This window comes from Otolemur garnettii, unplaced genomic scaffold, assembly GCF_000181295.1.
Source record: "Otolemur garnettii isolate 467f Iridium unplaced genomic scaffold, OtoGar3 scaffold00149, whole genome shotgun sequence".
Classification (NCBI taxonomy): Eukaryota; Metazoa; Chordata; class Mammalia; order Primates; family Galagidae; genus Otolemur; species Otolemur garnettii.
In genome coordinates this window covers 349,715-352,170 of record NW_003852544.1, presented here as the reverse complement: position 1 = coordinate 352,170, position 2,456 = coordinate 349,715, and the positions used below count along the sequence as shown (strand labels likewise).

The 2,456-nt window shown below is 44.1% G+C and overlaps 1 protein-coding gene across 1 annotated transcript in view; it reads right to left on the bottom strand.

Annotated features, from left to right (window-relative positions):
* DYNC1H1 (dynein cytoplasmic 1 heavy chain 1) overlaps positions 1-2,456 on the bottom strand; it is a 92,483-nt gene that overhangs the window by 49,138 nt on the left and 40,889 nt on the right. The window contains exons 24-26 of the mRNA XM_003799319.3: positions 1,079-1,244; positions 808-996; positions 524-718 (exon numbers count right to left, since the gene is read on the bottom strand). Coding sequence (XP_003799367.1) covers positions 524-718; positions 808-996; positions 1,079-1,244 — 550 coding nt within the window. The remainder of the gene's footprint in view (positions 1-523; positions 719-807; positions 997-1,078; positions 1,245-2,456) is intronic.

The window sequence follows — 2,456 nt, the reverse complement described above, 5'->3', positions numbered from 1 at the left end:
GCTATTTTTTTTTTGTTGCAGCCGTCATTGTTTGGCAGGCCTGGGCTGGATTTGAACCCGCCAGCTCAGGTGTATATGGCTGGCGCCTTAGCTGCTTAAGCCATAGGTGCCGAGCCAAACACTTCACTTTAAATAAAAATTCTGCATCTATTATAAGATGTGATCGATGATTGGGCTTTCTGATGTCTATCATAATAGTCTGCCTGGTGACCACTGGGGGCCTATAGCTGGGGCTGCCCACACTGCTATGGCTACTCTTTGAGAAAAAGCTCAGAAAGAGCAGGAGACCCTGATCAAGGTTGGTCCCTTTCTTTCTACAATGATGTGTAATTCTTATATGCCACCAAGATTATCATTCAACAGGGACAGAGAGTCAAATACCTGTACTCAGAAGATACCCAAATGCGATCTACATTTCCCCTTGATGTTAACTGAAATACTCTTCAAGCATGAGTTCCATTAACTGCTTGAGTGGAAGGTGTAAAAGCCTAACTGGTGAGGAAGGGGCAGGCATGAGACTAACCAAGTGTTCCAGCTTCCGTCTTCGGAGTGGGGGCTGCTCCATGAGGACAGAGTCTGCCAACACGTTGAGAGTGACCTCCACATTGCTCAGCACAGAGTGCAGGGGTGCAGAGTCACCGCCTCCACCCATGTTGCCCAGAGCAGTCTCCACATTTTCAGACCAGGCTATTTGGGCTGACAAAACCACAAGTTGGGCCTGAAAGACATGACAAAATCCCAAAGGATCATCTTACAGATTAGTCTAATGCATTCAACTTTAGCCCATCCATTTCTACGGTAGATTACCTGATATTTATCAATCCAAGTGATGTAAGTGTTTGGGTCAATTGAAGTTGCTTTACCAAAAATTTCAACTTCTGTAACAGACTCAGCAAGAAGTTTAGCCAGGGTGACTCTCATCTCCTTTTCTACCAGTGTGAGCCACTCATTGATTTTGGGATGTTCGGTAATTGACACAGGAGTTTTAAACATAACCTGAAATAAATAAAATTTTAAGAATTAAGATGTATAAAAATATGAGAGACATTTTCTGAGTTACAAACATAAATTTCACTACCTCTTCTCCTTCCCGAGATGAAATACCCAAGACAACAGAATTATCCTCATTTAAGATGATGCTTGAAACTCCAGCAAACATTTTCTTGAAGTGTTTCTGTAATTTAGCTACATTCTTGCTATTTCCAATGATTTCAAGCAAATCTTCATCACCCACAAAATAGAATCTAAAATGAAAACAGCATTCAAATTGCTAAAATTTCATACACACAAGTGAGGTAAATCAAGGCAAAATTTCAATTTGTAGGAAAGTATGGCCATTGGTAGACAATCTCTAGGTCGAATTCAGATCATATCCACATTTCTTCCAGCCATTGGCAAAAGATACACAATTAGATTATAAGATCCTTTATTTTTTTTATTTTTGAGACAGAGTTTCACTGTGTCCCCCTCGGTAGAGTGCCGTCGCGTCACAGCTCACAGCAACCTCAAACTCTTAGGTTTAAGTGATTCTCCTGTCTCCGCCTTCCCAACTAGCTGAGACTACAGGTGCCTGCCACAATGCCTGGCCATTTTTTGGTTGTAGTTGTCATTGTTGTTTGGCAGGCCCAGGCTGCATTCGAACCTGCCAGCTCCAGTGTATGTGGCGCCCTAGCCCCTGTACTATAGGCGCTGAGCCTACAAGATCTTGAGGTAAGAAGAATTCAGTAAATTTTATGGTCATTCGTGTCATTAACTCTTTTTTTTGTTTCCTTTGAAGACAGAGTCTCACTTTGTCATCCTCAGTAGAACGCCATGGCATCACAGCTCACAGTAACCTCAAACTCTTGGGCTCAAGCAATTCCCTTGTCTTAGCCTCCCAAGTAGCTGGGACTATAGGCGCCCACCACAATGTTTAGCTATTTTTTAGAGATGGGAGTCTCCCTGATAGTCAGGCTGGTCTCAAATTCCTGAGCTTAAGCAATCCACCTGCCTCAGCCTCCCAGAGTGGTAGAATTATAGGTGTGAGCCATTGCACCTGGCCCATTAACTCTTTTTTATTTTTTGGAGACAGTCTCAAGCTGTGACTCTGGGTAGAGGGCCATGGTATCACAGCTCACAACAACCTCAAACTATTGCGCTTAAATGATTCTCTTGCCTCAGTCTCACAAGTAGCTGGGACTACAGGCACCCGCCACAATGCCCAACTATTTTTTTGTTATTGTTGTTGCAGTTGTCGTTGTTGTAGCTGGCCCGGGTCAGGTTTGAACCCACCAGCCTCAGTGTACGTAGCCAGCATCCTATCCAGTGAGCAACGGGCACCACCCCATTAAGTCTTTTTTTACAAAACCGATTCAGGGTGGTGCTGTGGCTCAAGCCAGCACCAGAGTAAGGCACCAGCCCCATATGCTGGAGGAGGTGGTGGGTTCAAACCCAGCCCCAGCCAGAAACTGCAAAAA